This window comes from Mesocricetus auratus, unplaced genomic scaffold (genome assembly GCF_017639785.1).
Source record: "Mesocricetus auratus isolate SY011 unplaced genomic scaffold, BCM_Maur_2.0 Super-Scaffold_100015, whole genome shotgun sequence".
NCBI classification, from domain to species: domain Eukaryota; kingdom Metazoa; phylum Chordata; class Mammalia; order Rodentia; family Cricetidae; genus Mesocricetus; species Mesocricetus auratus.
The window spans coordinates 59,945,585-59,962,347 of NW_024429198.1; the positions used below are offsets into that span (position 1 = coordinate 59,945,585).

A 16,763-nucleotide genomic window follows, 5' to 3' on the forward strand; every position below is an offset into this window, starting at 1 on the left:
GCTGGTAGTCATGGTTCCTAAGTGCCCCATCCTGGTAGGACTGTTGCTTCTCTCCCTTGGCAGCTTGCATAGTGTTTCCTGGGACATGAAAGCCAGACCTCAGAAAAGAGGCTTTCAGGTCAGCTCCTGCTCAAGGCCAGTCAGGTGTCCTAAGTGTGGGATGTCTCCAGCAATAGAGGCAAAGAACACCAGGGTTGTTTGATAAAGCCTCAAGGTACTCTATTCTTTTATATTTACCTCAAGTTATATACCATAAATAATATTGCATATGTATGCATACATTTACATAAGCAGGCTCATACATGTATATGCGTGTGTGTCCTAAAGAGAATTAGGTAACCTGGACTGATAGCGCTCCCTACAAGAATCATAGAGGAGTGAAAATCCAGTACCAGGCACGAGAAAGGGTGAGGGTTGTGCGGTGACTCCCGAAGCAGCGTGGTTTGTGTGGAGCTCTGGTTGCCTCGTGGTGAAGGCGGTCCTTTGTTGATAGTTTTATGAGCTTTGCAAAAGCAGCACTAGAATCACACTTTTAGGCCTTTATTATCTGCTTGTCAACCTTTTTCATTCCATCTCATTACTCCTTTCTGATTTGCTCTAGAACGAGAGGCTTCAAGCATTGCTTGGAGATAATGAAAAAATGAACTTGTCAGACGTGGAGCTGATCCCATTGCCATTAGAGCCACAGGTGAAAATCAGAGGGATCATACCAGAGACAGCCACACTGTTTAAGGTAAGGCTGACAGATCATCCTGTGCACCACTGGGGCCCGGGGTTTGGAATCCGAGTAGAATTGTCACCTTGGAAAGTGAGAACATTTTGGGAAGAAACCACATTTCACTTGATAAATGTTAGATTAAAAGGTGCTGTTTTATTATTTTCATCTTGTGTTTTATTATCCATATTCTTGTAGTTGTTTTTTTTTTTTAATTTTTTGATTGATTTATATGAGCGTTTTGCCTACATGTATGTATGTGTGCACTGCGTACTGCCTGTGTACCTGGTGCCCTCAGATCAGAAAAGGGTATTGGATCCCCTGGAACTCAGTTACAGATGGTTGTGAACCACCGTGTGGATGCTGGGAATAGAACCTGGGTGGATCTTCTGCAGAAACAACAAGTGTTTTAACTACCGGGCTATCATTCTGGCCTGTTATTATTATACTTTAAGATCTTTTGTGTTACAATTATAGAGACATTTCTAATGAAAATATGTCATTTTTGTCTCTGAAACTTTTTTTAGATATTTACTTCTTTGAACAGTACTAGAGCCACAGTTACTATTTAATTCATATATGGTACTTTTTAAAGATAAATTTCAAGGCTTGAATTATATATTCAGTTAATAAGTTCAAATGGCTAGCTATGAGGCCCACTTACAATCTTAAGCATAGCACAATACTCATTCCTTTGTACTTTACATTGCTTTGGTTACTTTTTTTTTTTTATAAGACAGGGTTTCTCTGTATTGTTTTGGAGGTTGTCGGTTAAAGTACCAGTTGTCTTTGTTCTTAGCAATGTGCCAAATGTTCTGTCACTGGCTATTGACTGTACAGATAGAATCAAATTTAGCAGACTTCATGCAGGATGATCTGGGAGACATTGTGGTTAAAGTTTTGTGATTCTAGGAGCACACAGCCGTAAGATAAGCTTCACTGACATTTCCTCCTATCTGGTAAGGAAGAGCTCCTAGAACATGGCGGAAGAGACCCCCTAAGGCAAACAGGAACTTTAGAGAGGTGTGGCAGAGCATCCTGTCCCGCTGAGGTCCCACAGCCGCAAAGACCTCCAGCTCACCACACAGCAGAACCGTAGCAGCCGGCGTCTTAAGATGCTTTGAGGGTTTATTCTCTCCTTCTTTCCTTGCTTTTTATTGAGTCTGGTTTCACTGAGTTGCCCATCGTGGCTTTGGAGTTTGAGTCTCCCGAGAGGGCACCACCCCCCACACCAAGATTTTTAGAGTATTTTGTAGACCTCATTCTGGTAGCCAAAGCTACATCTTGGTGGAGTGTTGACTACTGCTGGCATTGGGATCGGTGCTGTGTGAGCAGAGCAGAGGTCCTCGGCCTCCTTTGGACGATGGCTCCTTCAGAAGTTGGCTCTGGGTCCTTTTTCGTCATGGTGTCAGCTAGAGCTGATTTACAAAGACAGTTCAGCCGGGCTGATACCAGGATGCCTGCAATGAAGGTGGTTTGAAGTTCAGATTGTCAGTCCACCCGTGTTTCTGTTACACAGCTTCTCAGAAGTGATTTTTTTTGTAGGTGGTTTTCAAGTACACAGCAAAGACGGGTTTTCGCGGAAGAGCTGTCTGTCCACCGCTCCTTCTGTAGCGAGCATTTTGCTGGTTGCTTGTCCACTTGTCTGTTCTTCCCTCTGATTCCTTTTATGTTACTTGGATTGTATACGCCATAGATTACATTGGACTCATTTATGTTATAAATCTCTCCAATTCTGTATAATCCTGTGCCTTCTGGTCTGATTGAAAAACTGATCTTTCCGCCATACAGTCTCCTGATTGGTGCCTTGTTTGTGGTTCCTAGCCTGGCAGCACACGTTTCTCTCTGAGTCAGTTCTAAGGCCCTGTGCCTCTGTGCTTTTAGCAGAGATCAGCATTCCCTCCTGTATGTAGTAGATGTTCACTCTCGACTTTCCGTCCCAGTTTTCAAGCAGTGTCTTTCTTTTGCAGAGTGCTCTTATGCCTGCACAGCTGTTCTTCAAGACAGAAGACGGAGGCAAATACCCAGTTATTTTCAAGCACGGAGATGACTTGCGTCAAGATCAGCTGATTCTTCAGATCATCTCTCTCATGGACAAGGTGATCATGAGTCTGTGCTGGTGGGGACGTAGCCTCTGTTGGAAACTATACTTTTTCATGTTCCCAGACACAGAAGCATTTGTGTCATTTACTTACAGTGCTACGAAGCTCAGCAATCTCCACTTTACCCTGAGTAAGCTTGTCTTTGTCACTCAAGAGTGGCTCTCGGGGCAAGTGGGATTGCTCATGTTCCTTATGATCTTTATCCCGATGTTCCCAGGGTTACAGACTTAGCAATCTAATGAGCTAGATCTTTGCTAAATGCCATCGCGGCCTCTGGCTTTTAGAGAAACACGGGTCCCTTTGTCTTTGCTTCTGCTGTCTATGTCACTTTGTGTCCTGGAAGGTCAGCATGAAGCATCAGGAAGAACAATGATGTTTATTGATAGGGTATGGCATAAATAGATGAAAACCGTGTGTTGTCACCCAAACAAATTAACTCATTTTGACACTGAGAGTCAGGTAAGGTGTTACCCGTAAGATTTCCTCTTGTGTTTTCATTGTATGACTGTGCTGTGATATGTGTCCGTGAGCCTGTCTCCAGTCTTTACATTCATTTAATGTGTTTTACCTTTCAATCAAAAGCTGCTACGGAAAGAAAATCTGGATTTGAAATTGACGCCTTACAAGGTATTAGCCACCAGTACAAAGCATGGTGAGTTCATTTTCCATCATGATCCCTTTCTTTCTTCAGTTTCCCGTCCTCTTCCTTTCTTCCTCTCTCTTCTTTGTTTCACTTACCTTTTCATTTCCTCCTTCCTTCTCTCCTTCCTTTCCCCACCTCTTCCCTTCCATACTTCTCCCCCTCCTGTTTTAACTTTTCACATGGGAATAACACATCTCTCTGCCTTCTGACTGGCTGTTGATGGTATTTTCTCGTGTCTGCCTGTGTAGTCCTTTTGAGAATTTCTGTGGCCCAGAAAGGCTTACAAGAGCCATTTAGAGTATTGTCTGCTGCTTTTTACAACATGTTCATATGTATGTTTATGTATACCTTTGTGCACACATATTGTGTGCACCTACAAGTCTTCATGATACTGGATAGTTTGAGACTGGCGGATGCGTGTTGTGAGTTGTATAGATCTGCACTGTTAAGGTGAAAGCTTCGCCCCAGCTCTTGGCATCCATATACCCAAAGAGTCTGGGATGTTATGATGGAGGTTCCACCTAAGCCCCCCCCATCTCCCTTCAAACCCTGCTGCATCTCAGAAAGCCCCCCAAATCATGTCCCCTCCCCGGAGATACTCAAGACCACTCCCACAGGGTGTTTAAACATTCCCTCAGAGAACAGACTGATGGTTTTTCTGGTCTCCCTTTCCCATCTCCTCTCTGGAGGAGAGCTTTGTATCCATTAAACATGGACTTTTTCTAATTCGGCTTAATTTGGTATGATTTGGATTGCCGAGTCAGTGGAGATGCTCATCCAGGTGTAGACACTTATCAAGCACCTCCTACGTGTTTTACCTCTCCATTTCCACTCCCAGGTCTGGTGGGTGATGCTGTCCTCTTCTCATTTTCTCCTCAGAATGATCTTTCTGAAAGTACACTTGGGCTTTTTGTGTGTGTGGGTGTGCCTTTTTGCTTTCCTGCATAAGTTTATTTCTAGCTTTATTCGCTCTTGGGACAAAGAAAAAGAGGAGGCCACCTAACCAAGTTGTGACTTGCTGGCAGGCCCCTGTAGCTATGTCCAGCCATCTCTTTGCCTCTACCCCCTATTTTGTGGTCTTTGTTGTGGTGGAACCTTTGGGTTTCGCTGATGCTCTTTCTGTCTCAGGGCTTTGAGGTGTTGTGATCAGTATGTGACGGTTCGTTTCCTGTAAAGCTTCACCCATTAACACTGCTTCTTAAAAACATGACCCTAGTGCCTGGTGGCGTTTGATTCTCGTGTAACTTACAAGTCCCTCCTTGACTTTATGTTTATTCCAGCAAAGCTACATCTTTTTTTCCACATATAATTTATACTACATGTTAGAAAACTAATAAATGCTTGTTGAAGAGAGTGAGTGTAGGTTGTTTTTATTTCCTTCCGTATTTGTACTCTGCAGGCATACCCCTTGCCCACAAGTTGTTAGAATGTCAGGGCCACCAAATCTAGATTATATTTGGTGAATCCAGAAATGCCGGTGACTCATTCATTCACTTAGTTTTTTCACGTGGTTGTTGTTTAATGATCTTGTCCCAGGTTGGCGGGCCCTCTCTTCTTACTCTCCCCCCTCCCTCCCTCCCTCCCTCCCTCCCTCCCTCCCTCCCTCCCTCCCTCCCTCCCTCCCTCTCTCTCTCTCTCTCTCTCTCTCTCCAGTTCCTTTTCTAATCTAAGGAGTTTGTACATCCTTTCCTCTTGTTTTCAGGAGACAGTAGAAGATGGAATGAGTGGACACAACTTCAAATTTCTTAGAATGACTTTTAAATTTGTACTGTTTTAAAGTTAGGGAAGGATGCTGGGTTTGAGGAATATAGTCTGTTACTTTGTGTTCTTCATGTTAACTGATAGAAATTCTCGGGAGACATACAGATGAAGCAAAGCAATTGAAAATGGTTGCTCAGTGGCTCTGTGACCAATGTCAAGTTAGCACAGTGGCCTCGGATCTTCTCGCTCTGGGAACAGTATAGAATGTCCACGACGGGTGAAGGTGTGCCCAGCAGAGCCTTGGATTCGTCTGCTAATGAGCCCACAAGAACGAAACGAACGAACGTGGTGGTGTGTCAGACCTTCCTGACGGGTGCCTGACGGTACCCAGTACAATGCAGTGTACCAGATCTTCCTGATGGGACCAGGCCGTGCCCAGTGTGCTGCTCAGTGCTGTGTGTTTCTTTCCATGTAGGCTTCATGCAGTTCATCCAGTCAGTTCCTGTTGCTGAAGTCCTTGACACGGAGGGAAGCATACAGGTAAGGACGTCATATGAAATACACACAGCTGATGAAGGAGGACTGTTAAAATCAAGTCCCCTTTTCTTACTTTTTTTCTGCGTGTCTTGTTCTCTCCGGAAGTCAGAACTGTTTGTAGTTGGCAGTTATGCTGTTCGCCATTCGATGCTCAAGCCTTTAAAATGTGTGAGGTAAAACTGGGGCTCAGTATCTGTAAACAGACACAGCTCACGCCCCTCACATCGTACAAACTCAAGGTAATAGTTACATTCCGTTCCAGAATGTGGAAATACTTGAAGTTAGCCATTAATTGAACGTTTTTAGTTATTTTCAGTTTTTGTGTTTAAAACGGGTCTACACTAAAATTTTTCCTCAGACATCCTTTGTACAGTTGTGCCTATATTATGGCAAATTTTTAATTCAGGAGATGTCTTCTCCCCCACCCCCACCTTGGCCTTGCAAGGAAATTATGCTGACTTCCCCCGTAGAAGAGGCAGCTTCCACATCAATTTTCCCCATCTTTCCTTCTGACCTTTCACTGTAGCAAACAGTAGTCACGGCACCGGAGTGTGCCTTAGCGGCCTGCAGTTCCCTTAGCCGTCAGATTGCCCAGGGCTGTTCATGTCACCTGTTCCTAAAGGTGTTGATTATGTACGCTGCCTTCCACCGACGACAGTTTTCTTAAGTGTAGATTCCCCCGATGATTCTATCGCGATGTTTGCAGATAGCTTAGCAGCTCGTGCCATTTTTTTTTTTTTTAGATTCAATTGAATTTAAGTTATTTTCACCTTTTCTGTCTCCATTCCCACTTACATAAGAACACCCATCAGAAAGGTCTGGCACACTCTTCACCATGAGATTTCTAGCTTTTGGAATCTCAGTGTAGCCTTCCTTGGCATTTTCTTGCATGAGTACAAGGTTGAGCACTTAAAGGTGCACATGGTAGTCCTCCTGTGAAGTGCTCCCTCAGTCCTGTGAAGTGCTCCCTCAGTCCTCCTGTGAAGTGCTCCCTCGTCCTCCTGTGACGTGCTCCCTCACATGGCCACGCCCCTCTTGTTTGTTTGGTGTGTGTCGATCAGTGGGTAGGAATCCCCCATATTCTCCAGATCCGTCATCAGGTCATCAGGTTCCCGAGGTCTCAGGAAGCTGAAAACAGGCCTGTGGCTCAAGCGTGCTGTGGACTTTCCACCTCATGGGTTCAAGCTCCCACTGCAAACATGCAGGTCCACCGTAATGTGAAGTCACCCGCCCAGGGGTCTCCAGGCTCTTGCAGCACCATGTGTTACCAAACCCTGCCATTCTGTGACTCCAACACCATGCGTTACCGAATCCTGCCATTCCGTGTCTCCACAGCCTCACACCGTCTTCTGACCCCAGTTAGACTAGACGGTGGCCTGATGTTATCCATGACTTTGTAAGCCTAACCCATTTAAATGTCTTTTAAGAACTTTTTCAGGAAACATGCCCCAAGTGAGACTGGACCCTATGGCATCAGTGCTGAAGTCATGGACACGTACGTCAAAAGCTGCGGTAAGTGTTTCAGACAGCTGTCTCCTGTAGAGGCACACGTGAAGGAAGGCTGGCCATGCTGAGGATGCTGGGGTGGTTCCCATTTACAGAATGTTAAGATGGAAACGTCCCCCAATAAAACAAGTACAGGGTGCAAGGTGTGAAGGAAATGTTGGTATTTTGAAATGATGGAGGTGGCCAAGTGTGAGTGCTGCTCATCGTAACAGGTTCAGGCTTGCCCTCCTCAATTTCAGTTTGCCACTTGGCCGTCTTAGAGCCTAGTGAGTCCCGCTGAAGTCTCAATTTGAGTCATTATCATTGAGTGAAGTGTGCAGGAAACCCCAGTCAGAAACAGTTATTTCTGTTGACATCAAGCAAAACCAACAGATCTGTTTGGACAGCAACTCTTGTGGCCTTTGAAACTATCTGTTCCTGGGAGGGAGGGAGGGTGGGAGGGAGGGAGGGAGGGAGGGAGGGAGGGAGGGAGGGAGGGAGGGAGGGAGGGAGGGAGGGAGGGGGGGGAGGGAGAACCATGCTTTCTGGTTTCTTTATCATTTCCTGTCATGTGTGCCAGTCACCGTGCAGCTTCTGTTCCTAAGAACTCGTTTTCATTTCTTTAAGGTAGTATTTTGTAAAGGGATTTATAAAGTAAAGGAGGGATTAAAAAGAGATGATACCGGGTGGGGCTGGAACGTTGACTAAAAAAGCAGACTGACAGCCGGGAGGCCAGCATGGGACTGATCCAGACCCCCGAATGTGAGAGTCAGTGAGGAGGCCTGGGCAATCTATGGCGCCCTGAGCAGTGAATCAGTGTTTATCCCTGGAATACTAACAGACATCGTGTGTCCATAACACAAAGAGGGATGCTCTCTCAGCCTGGACTCTTAGGGGAGTGCCTGGACCCTGCCCTGAGCGAAATGGCAGACTCTAGATATCCCCTGTGTGGAAGGAAATGGAGATAGGGTGGGAGGCTGGGAGGGGATTGGGGGGTGCGGGAGGAGGGGAGGGAGAGGGAACTGGGATTGACATGTAAAACAGCTATTTAAAATTAAAATAATAAAACAAATGTAAAAAAATAAGCTAGTTATAGTTACAGTTTATCTTGTATGTGTTTATTTAGCACATACAACCGTTAGCATATCTGTTTCAAATGAGAAATACTAAATTGATACTTGAGTTAAAGTTCACAAAGCTTAATTTAGCTTCTGAAACTTAAGAAAATCAAAAACAAAAAACTTGATTAATCTGACTAAACTTTTTCAAGATTTGTTGCTGGAAATACTAATATCTCTTGGTGTTCAGGACAATAACCAAGTCAGAGACACGGAGGCCGCAGCTTCCTTAGTTAGTGGGGAAATCAGAGACATTGAAACTCAAGGGGAATCATGACTAACTGTCCAGGGAGGCTGCAGTTTCCTTAGTGTGGAAATTGGAGATGATAAAAACCAAGTTAAAATTAAAGTAGTGTGGATTACTTTTATGGTCAGTGGAGTGTCTTTCCCAACTTGTGGTGTCTTCCAGCTGGCTACTGTGTGATTACGTACATTCTTGGAGTTGGAGACCGGCACCTGGATAACCTTCTGTTAACAAAAACAGGTAAAATCAGTAACATCAGAAGATGTATGTTTAGCTGGAGAGTGGTGGTGCATGTCTTTAATCCCAGCACTCAGAAGGCAGAGAGAGGGAGGGAGGGAGGGGGGAAAGAGAGAGGGGGGGAGGGGATGTATTTTTGTATGTGGTGCTTTTTCCTTTATCCTAGAATCAACTTACTAACAAAGTAGGTTGCATACCAGTTGATGAGGTATAGGTTGTTTAGAATGCATTTCTTTTCTGTGTGTGTATGTGGTTGTACATGTGCTATGCTGTATGCATGGTTGTCAGAGGACAACTGCCAGGTACCGGTTTTCTCTGCCTACCATGCTGATTCAGGAGGTCCAGCTGAGGTTCTGGGACTGTGTGGAAAGTGCTTTTAGCTGTTGAGCCATCTCACTGGCCCTAGATTCTCCTTAAGGAACTTAACAGCAGGGACACTTCGGGAGAAGCCCAGACTGAGTAAGGGCACTTGAGCAGCGAGCCTGGGAATCGCCCCTACCTCGTGCAGAGCTTCTGTAGAAAGCAATGCATACAGACAGCTGGACTCGTGAGCAAGTCTCTCTTTAGCAGCTGTCTCGTGGTTTCCTTTCTCCATGGAGTACAAGCTGTGGTCACTCCTTTCTCCCTTCCTCATGATAACTTATTAACCCATCTTGTTTGCTTGTTCTCGGGGTTTCTTTCCTCAGCCTCCCAGTACTGGGCTCCCAGCTGACAGCACCCGCCTCGTCACTGAGTGCAGTGTGTAATCCTGCGCTCTAGACTTCGCTCTGTGCCTTCCCTTCAGCGTGGAATGGCCAGCTGCTTCCTTGAAGTCCAGTGACACAGGCGCAGACATTCTCTATAGTTTTGCCTCCCTGCAGCCTCGCGCCTCCCCTCCCTTCACTCTTGCTAGGCGGTCTGTTCCTCAGCTCCGGGGCCATCAGTAGCATGCCAGTTTTGCACTCTCACTGTCCCTTATTGAAGCCACCAGCTCATCTTCTGTCTGCATGTCACAGCACTCCGGCCACAGGACAAGTGCCCTTGCTTCCTCTTTCTGGAAAGTTCTTTGCTGGGATCTGTGCAGGACAGACTTCGGTTATTGTGGGGCTGAGTTAGCGTGCTCTTATCCAGCCTGTCATTGTTTGGTCCATAGCAGCATGTGCCTTACCCTGTCACTCTATACTTGTTGCTTCTTTCTGTCAGGGTGCAAGGCCTTGAGAGTGGGAGCCAGCGCTTGGCTAAGTGAACAGGAAGGTGGGGTTGGGGTAATGGGTAGCTAATCGTCCTGGCTGTTTGTAGCCCTTTCTTTGAATTAAATAATCCAAGTGTTTGTACCTTTTTTGCAGAATCTAAGTTTTCAAATTACTGTTTAAAGCCTTCTTTTCTCATAAGCAGATGTTTCTGCCTTTTTTGCATTTTCTCGTTGTCACTGAGGTTCTTGGCTAGTTTACCACTTTAGCAAAAAGATATTTGAAAGTGTCATGAAGTGTTTGAGAACATTCTCATTTGGAAGAATGTTGAGTGAAGCCTTCCGGCCAGCCTGGTTCCAAGAGCCTCATCAGTCCCAAATGAACACACAGGAAGCTATATTAATTATTAAGCTGTTGGCTGTTTGTTTCTTTCTTACTGGCTAGCTCTGACTTAAGTATTTAACCCATCTAAGTATTTCTCTTACCGGAGAAAAGGTCCGGACCTCTTACTTCCATGGCGGCTACATCGTGACTCCCTGTGTCTCTCTTTCCCAGAATCCTCCTGGACTCCTAGTCCCACCTACCTTGCTTCCCTATTGGCCAACAGTGCTTTATTGACATATACACAGGACTTCCCCTTCAGAAGAAGCTCCCTTGCGTCTGTCCTTTTGCTCTTCCGGAACTACAGTAGCTCCCGACACTCATGCTTTGAGCTGTCTCAGCCGACTAGACTGCCGAGCAGCTGTCTTGCCGGCACACCTCATGCTGCCTGTCTCTGGGGTTTTATGGCTTTTTGTTTTGGTAGCTTTTGATTTTTTTTTTTTGAGAGAGAGAGAGAAACCAGGAAGTTGGGTGGGTAAAAAATGGTAAGGAGGGAGAGAAAAGAATATGATCAAAATTATTGTATGAAAAAGATTAAGAAGAAAAGACATGAAACTCTTAGAAGAAAACTCAGAGGAAAAAAAAACTTGAATAAGATAAAATAGCAACTCCTATATATTGTGGGACATGATCTCTGTGGTATATGTTGATTTTTTAAGATGAAATTTGAGAGGATATCCACGTTGGTTTTTTTGTTGTTGTTTCCATAGGTCTCATTGTTGTAGAAATCAGAGTGTGAATTTTACAGTTTTAAGCCTACATCAGTTTCCACCAGAGGGCGCTTCAAGTTTGCCTTCCTATAACAAACTTCTAAGAAATGTTTGTGAGGAATATTCTTTTTCTTTCTAAAAAGTCGGGTGTTTTTTTTTTGTTGTTGTTGTTGTTGCTGTTTTGTTTTGTTTTGTGTTTAAGTGGGGGTGGGTTTCAAGATAGTTTATTTTCTATGTAGGCTTGGCTGTCCTGGAACTCACTCTGCAAGGCAGGCTGGCCTCGAGCTAATAGAGATCCACCTGCCTCTTCTTCCTGAGATCTGGAACTAAAGGTGTGCACCACCACTACCCAGCTAAGGTTGTTTGTTTGTTTAATTCATCTTCCCAGTAATTCATCCTGCAGTAACCATTTTAAGTCTTCTTTACTAGGGAAAGTAATAAAAAAATAAGTATAGGCAAGCATAAGTCTAGCTGGGTATGTTAACTCACACCTGTACTCCCAGCACTGGGAAAGATGAGGCAGGTGACCAGTCACTATAAGGCAAGGCTGCCTGCTCTACAGTGAGAGCCTGCCTAAAAACTTCCAATAAATAAATAAGAATACCAGAGAAATGCTTTCAAAATTCTTGGTTTAGGGCACAGATGGTAATGTTTCAAGTTATGTTGTCTATAAATAGTGTGTGTCTGAGTTTTAACAAAGTGAATTTGACTTAGTTCATTGCAGGAAGTATATTTCAGTTGTTTTATTTTAAAATGCCTCATTTTAACCATCGTCCCTTGCGTGTTTTAGTCCATTATGCCATGAACACAAATCTTGCACTGTATTAGAAGCTGAGAACTTTGGGTTCTCGCATATGGCTGCCATGTCTCAACAACTGATGTGGAATGTCTGTCTGCTCTGTTCTCGTTGCCAGCATAGCACAGTTCAGGGTGACACTGTGCTTTGGTAGTGCTGGCTGTGCAAAGTCATCAGAGGTCTTCTGTTACCTCTGTGAAGTTCCCTGATGTGAGAGGTGGCGCTTCAGGTTTAACTCACTGGTGCCCCCAGGGAGTACAGATGGAAGGGACTCTAGGCATGTGTAAAATAAGGTGGTCCAGTGAATATGAATAATTTAAATGATTAAAGGTAATGTGATGAAATGTAAGCCAGAGCTCCCTAGATTTTCCTTTCTTGGTTTGAGTTCTTTTAGCTTTTTGGGTCTTTGCTTAGTTGAGCAGCAGAGGGTGCTATGTATCCACCATGAAATTGAAGACCTTTATCAGAAGGCCTTGTAGTCGGTTAATGATGTCTTTCCTTTTTTAAGAGATCTGGAATGGTGTTTTACTTGTTACTGAATTGGTATACCATCTGGAGAAGCAGGAAGCTACAAATTTAAACTGCCATAGAGTGATGGGGATTTTTGTTATTCAGGGCTGATGTCTATGGACACAACCATAGCTTAGTCATGGTAGAACTTGTTTTAGTTACTTGTCTGTTGCTGTGGTGAAACACTATCTTGCTGTAGTTTCAGAGTGTTAGTCCGCGAACATCAAGGCAGGGAGCATGGTTGCAGGCAGGAGCAGACGGGCCTGGCACTGGAGCTAAGAGCTTACAGCCGGATCCGCAGTCAGCAGACATTGGGGCAGGGCCTGGGCTTCTGAGCTTCTCCTAGAGACACTCCTCCTTCAACAAGGCCACACCTCTTAATCCTTCCCATACAGTTTCACTGATACAAACATGAGCCTATGGGTGAAATTCTCATCACACCACCACAGGACTCAAGTGAACTGATGCTTGAAATTACCATAACTTTTGGTAAAGAAGTATTTATTTCTGGGCTGTAGCTGGAATGAAGAAGGCCTTGGCTTGTTAGATGCAAACAGACACATTGAGAGTTCCTGGTACTAGGTAGTGCCTGGGCTTTGGGATAGTAACAATGGAATATGACTCTTTATTTTGGACTCTTACTGGCTCTTTGTGAGTTGAGGAGGGGAGAAAGATGAGTTGTAGTGTAGTCTTGAGTGTAGTAGCAACTGCTTAGGGAGTGTGTGCTCCGCTGTAGGCTGCAGGAGCCTCGTGACATATTACAAAGCATGCTTCCTTCTCTGATGACGTGCGGGTGTCTCAGACTGTAACTCCTGTCTTTGGTTCACTTGTACCATCTAACCAGAAGTCGCCATAAAACACAAGCCCAGTTCCTACATGACCTGACCACTTCTTTATTTAGGAAAGGATAGGGTGGTGACCCAGCAGAAGAAAGTTGGCTTTTCTGTGTAACTGTTTCACCGTAACAACCGTTATTCTGTGAGTCTCCAGGCAGTTAGGATAAGCATTCCTGCTCCCATGACCTGCTCCCTGTGCTGTGAGAGCGGTCTCCCAAGCTTGATGTTTGCAGCCGAGCTGTTGTGAACACTCTCCTTGACTCTTTTCCCTAAAAGTTCCTTCTTCTGATAAAGATGTCTAAACTTGCAGAAAGGGAGGTGGCATCTGTGTTTAATTGTCCTAGTTGCTGTCATCGGTGAGTCTCAGGTACAGTGGATTCTGGCTGTTTGGGCATCTTTAAAGCGGTTGTTATATACACTTTATTGTCATTTGTAGCTATTTATCCATTCCTTTGTTAGTTTATTGGGGTGCGTGTGGAGGTCAGAGAGCAGATTGCTAGAGTCTGTTCTCCCCTTCCCCACGCCGTCCCGGGATGAAACTCGCATCACCAGTCTGGCAGCAGGCGCCGCTTCCTGCCCATCGCTGTGCCAGGAGCAAGATGTATTTTTAAGAGAAGTTCAGAGTTTTCATTTTTGCATGTTATTTGAAGTATTTAAAATAAATATTTATGAGCTGCTTTAAAAGACCTGATTATTGGATGATAAAGGGCTTAATTTAATTTTGAGTAAATCCTATCATTTAAATTGTCCCCCCTTAGAACGAGTTAAGATTTAATCATTTCTCCCTTAATAGTTTTTGGGTTTTTTGTTGTTGTTGTTGTTTTCAATTTTTCTTGACCCTCTGCCGTGTGTGAGATACACACACACACACAGGGAGGGAGGGAGGGAGGGAGGGAAGAGAGTGTGGTAGTGGCAACTGACCTTTAGAGCATTTACCGTGTGCTAGGTACCGTGTTACAGTATCTCTTTTGATTCTACAGTTACAATTTAGAAAGAGGCACCAGGACTGGTTGCCAGCGGGTATGTTTCTTTTGTTCTTTGGTTAGTTATACTCCTGATTCTAAGGCCTGTTCCTCCAGTGACAAGGACCCCAGAGTTTATAAGCATAGAGGCTCTGTGTCCATCACTGGCTCGTGTCTTCTGGGGACACAGTGACTGTGCTGGCACACAGGCGTAGCCAGCGTCTTAACCGGGAGTCACTGTGGAAAATGGATTTGCACAGCTTCCCTTGTGCTCATGAACAGTAAATCCAGTCCTCCAGGGCTGGTGCCCTTGATGGGAAAAATAAGGTGGTAATACATTTCTACGTGAAAAGTCATATTGGATTCCAGACAGAAGACCGAATGGGCAGGTTGCCCTAAAGAGGGTTTAGTTAGCTTTGTAAGCCAGTGAATTCCTTCCCAGAAGCTGTTCTGAGGCAGGACTTGACAACACTAAGTCTCAAGTCTCTGCTCTAAGAATTCCGTCTAGAGCATCCTTGTTTCATGGCATCTTGTAAATCATTAGGTGTCTCATGGATTGCGTGGTGAATCACCACCAAGCAGAGTGATCCTATTCCTGTGTGTCTGCCCTGAGATTATGATGTGGGACTTTCCTTAGAGGAATTGCAGCTGTGTTCAGCTCTTGCAAGTCCTATGTACAGTGTTCAGATCCCGGTCTACAGCCAGGGAGCAGAGAGAGTAAGGCCACAATATGATTTGAAATTAGGATTGTTATTTTACAGTCATAATTTCCTAACAATCGGGGTTTCATTTTAGGAATGCTAAGATCAAAGTGACTATCTGCTTTATAAAGAGCAGTTCATTCACCCTGACGAACAAGAGTTTCTCTGCTGATTCCTTTCTGAGCTAACCAGATGTTTGCTCTTTGATGATACAATTCTAAATATGAGATAAAAAAATTAAATTCATATTAATTGGGATGGCTTTAAGCTTACTTTTTTTATTTCCAATAATTGAATTACACTGTTTTGAAGGGCACATTTAAAAGTATAGAATAATTTCATGAATTGTATAAAACGTCTCCATGCTGGTTTATAAAGATAATTGTGGAAATGACTGAGTTTCTCTTGCATCCAGGCAAACTCTTCCACATAGATTTTGGGTATATCTTGGGCCGAGATCCAAAGCCCCTCCCTCCTCCAATGAAGCTGAATAAAGAGATGGTGGAAGGGATGGGCGGCACACAGAGCGAGCAGTACCAGGAGTTCCGAAAGCAGTGCTACACGGCCTTTCTCCACCTGCGAAGGTGAGGGCGCTGTAGGTGCTTCACGGAGCACCAGAGCCAAGTGTGGACACGTGTGTGTGCCGAGGGGAGGGGGAGGGGCAAGTACTGGCGCCTCACAAAACACTAGAGCCGGTTTCGGGAATGTTTGTTTACTGACTGACCTTTCTTGGAAAGACATAATGGCATTTTTCAGTATACATTTGCTACATATAGTGATAAACCCAGCAACAGAGGTGAGCTTGCTTTCCCTCTAATTATTACATCTGTAACCTGTCAGTTAAGAAGCTGCCGTTATGAGAGACTAGGCTAGCCAGGAGCAGTTTTACCACATCCTTTCTCCCTGGAGACGGTGTCCAGCAACACAGTAGCCACTGCGGTGGCCTAGGTACAGGCGTGATACTTCAGTCATTGTTTTCTAGCACTTTCTCTACCTCAGTTTTGGATGCTGCTCAAGATTATTCAGAATTTTCATCTTTTGTCTGCCCCGTGCACGGCTCATGTGCTTTGAACAAGGCTGATTTTGCTCTGTCCTTTTTCTTTATTGTCACTCTGTGCCTCTTTTATCGTGTTTTGATTAGAAAGATTGGATGACTCAAGTTATTAGGAAGAAAGATATTAGGAACATGAACACAACCCTGACAGTTAGTCAAAGGTGACAGGATCACTGAACTCTTACAGTATGTTCCACCTAACTATGCAAGAAGAATTTTCCTAGTGCAGCAGAAATCCTCATGTAAGGAAGGTATGCCCGCATTCCATCCCTGGGTAGGGGTGGTGTGGCCATCCTACAGGGCTTGTGCCTATAACCAGGTATTATGTCATCTACACATAGCAACAGTTTTAATTTTGAATTGCATGTATTCTCTCTTGCCTTATTCTAGTTGATAGAGCAGCTAATACTAGTCTAATACTAATTTAAATAAGATCACTGAAAGCAGGCTTCCCTGCCTTGGATCCTGTTATAGCATTTAGTGTTTTGTAATTCAAAATAATGTTAACTGTAATATTTTGATAGATGTTTCAACTTTGTCTGCCGCACAAATGGCCCAGTGTTAAGGTTTTGACCACAGGGTGGCACCCCTGGGAGGTTCTATAGACTCTCAGGAGAAGAGGTCGTAGGTGATTAGTGCTCTGCCAGGGTGCCCCGAGGAAGGGGACAGGCAAGAAGTTACAGATTGATAGCTGCAGTGATGCCTGCTTCACTCAAAGCGGAAGGAAAACAGTGTTTTATAGACTGCTGGTGGAGCATTGGCAGTAGGTAGAGAGAGAAAATAAAAGCAAGTTATTAGTGCAGAGCTGAGCTCACATTCCTTACTACAAACAGCATCACAGAGTAACTAACTTAAGTGTGAG

The 16,763-nt window shown here is 44.5% G+C and overlaps 1 protein-coding gene across 1 annotated transcript in view; it reads left to right on the forward strand.

Annotated features, from left to right (window-relative positions):
• The window catches only part of Pik3c3 (phosphatidylinositol 3-kinase catalytic subunit type 3), a 77,048-nt gene that overhangs the window by 46,641 nt on the left and 13,644 nt on the right, over positions 1-16,763 (forward strand). The window contains exons 16-22 of the mRNA XM_013124577.3: positions 602-733; positions 2,686-2,814; positions 3,400-3,469; positions 5,637-5,701; positions 7,126-7,210; positions 8,711-8,785; positions 15,263-15,431. Coding sequence (XP_012980031.1) covers positions 602-733; positions 2,686-2,814; positions 3,400-3,469; positions 5,637-5,701; positions 7,126-7,210; positions 8,711-8,785; positions 15,263-15,431 — 725 coding nt within the window. The remainder of the gene's footprint in view (positions 1-601; positions 734-2,685; positions 2,815-3,399; positions 3,470-5,636; positions 5,702-7,125; positions 7,211-8,710; positions 8,786-15,262; positions 15,432-16,763) is intronic.